The sequence below is a fragment of the Rhagoletis pomonella genome, unplaced genomic scaffold (assembly GCF_013731165.1).
Source record: "Rhagoletis pomonella isolate Grant_MI unplaced genomic scaffold, Rhpom_1.0 Rhpom_scaffold_00012, whole genome shotgun sequence".
NCBI lineage: Eukaryota > Metazoa > Arthropoda > Insecta > Diptera > Tephritidae > Rhagoletis > Rhagoletis pomonella.
Window position 1 is genome coordinate 12,986,026 of NW_023458566.1, and position 1,754 is coordinate 12,987,779.

A 1,754-nucleotide genomic window follows, 5' to 3' on the forward strand; every position below is an offset into this window, starting at 1 on the left:
TACTTGAGGATGGATTCACTATGTTTCGGTAAGTATTCATATAAAACGATATATGTACTACGTCATATGTATGTATGTTCATACATATGTATAGGTATATTTAGGTAATAAAAAATGCAATTTTGTCATCATGTAAAAGTATTTCTCTCTTCCTTCATCTTGTAGTCCTGAACTAGAGTTTGCGAAACTAATTTCCGGTGCTGTCTGTAATCTGCTAAACGGTAATGAAAACGGTAGCGCTGGCGGCACAACACCTGGGGCTGTGGGCGGCTGCGAATGGCGCATAACGACTGTCAACAAGGACTTCAGTGTATGTCCAACATATGGCAAAACACTTGTTGTGCCCAAATCTATTACTGATGAACAAATTGTGCAATCGGCTGCGTTCAGGGATGGCGGCAGATTTCCGGTGCTAAGTTATAGGCATGAAAATGGGGTGAGTAAGTTGTGTAGTTTGTTGATTTCCCATACAATAGAGGTTTGAAAATAAACTGTGTGCATATCGTTCTAAAATTGCAGAAATGTATCTGTACATACATATGTACATATGTAGCTGAAATCAATATCAAGCCCAAAGCAGTGGTTCCGTTGCTATCAATTACATTGTGCAGTATATTTAATCTCTTATGCATATGTACATAAGTGTGTAATTTTTAAATGTATTTACATATCGTCGTTTAAAGTACAAAAGCGCGTATCAACAAAATGCAAAATCGCATATGTGTGTTACTCATATTTCAAAATGGAACTCTTTTTATACAGCAATCGCAATTTCTGGATAGTATATTTCAGGGCGAATGGATAAGGATTGAGCCAAGAGCTTGTGTGAGCAAACCCAATTTTTAGCAGCAAATGTCCGTTACGCGGTTTTGCAGAATGGCGATACGCGGTTTTGTACTTTAAACGACGATATGTTTCTGTGTGAGCAATGCGACCATAAAGCAAATATCGGTCCCCGAAGGTTATAATTTCTTCTGATAAAAAGTGATATTGCAATTTTCTGTCAAGAAAAAACGCTCTTGCATTTGCTGCATGAATTTTAAAATCCAATAAGAAAATCTATAGTACTAACTCAAACTCGAACTTTTTATAAGATAATTTTCTATACATCACCTCTCTCCTTTAAATCTATAGGCTACATTAATGCGCAGCGCACAACCACTCTCCATGCAAGGTATTAAACGTTGCAGGGCCGACGAGGCGATACTTAACGTGGTGCTGGGACGCAGTAAAAAGGGATTCATCGTCGATACTTGGGGTAAGGGTAAATCGAATACCGAAACAGACCAACACTACTCGCAGTGGAAGAAAGTGAATCGCGCCATTGGAAATGTCTCAACACCATCAGCGATTTTGGATAGTTTCGCCAAACTAATTGAAGGTAGCACCGATATCTTAAGATTCTCACAACTGTAGCTTTAAGTTGGCATTCCTCTTTTAGCTTGCAATGATATAACATGCTCGGCGGACAAATGGATATCACGTTTGGAAGCAAGTGGTTGGTTGAGCCTTGTCCTGAATTCGCTAAATGCCGCATGTGTGGTAGCACAATGCCTCGATCAAGAGGGTAGTCCAGTGCTGGTGCATGGCTCTAAAGGTTTGGATTCCGCGCTGATTGTGACGTCACTAGTGCAGATTATACTTAATCCTGATTGTCGCACTGTACGCGGGTAAAGTTTATATTTTTTTAACGTACTATACTCAAGCCTTAAATTGATTTTCCTAATTAGAATACAAGCATTAATTGAGCGTGA

General features: G+C 39.2%; 1 protein-coding gene across 1 annotated transcript in view; it reads left to right on the forward strand.

Moving 5' to 3' along the window:
- Positions 1–1,754, forward strand: part of LOC118747849 (myotubularin-related protein 9) — a 6,356-nt gene that overhangs the window by 3,135 nt on the left and 1,467 nt on the right. The window contains exons 3-5 of the mRNA XM_036482026.1: positions 166–436; positions 1,135–1,381; positions 1,442–1,670. Coding sequence (XP_036337919.1) covers positions 166–436; positions 1,135–1,381; positions 1,442–1,670 — 747 coding nt within the window. The remainder of the gene's footprint in view (positions 1–165; positions 437–1,134; positions 1,382–1,441; positions 1,671–1,754) is intronic.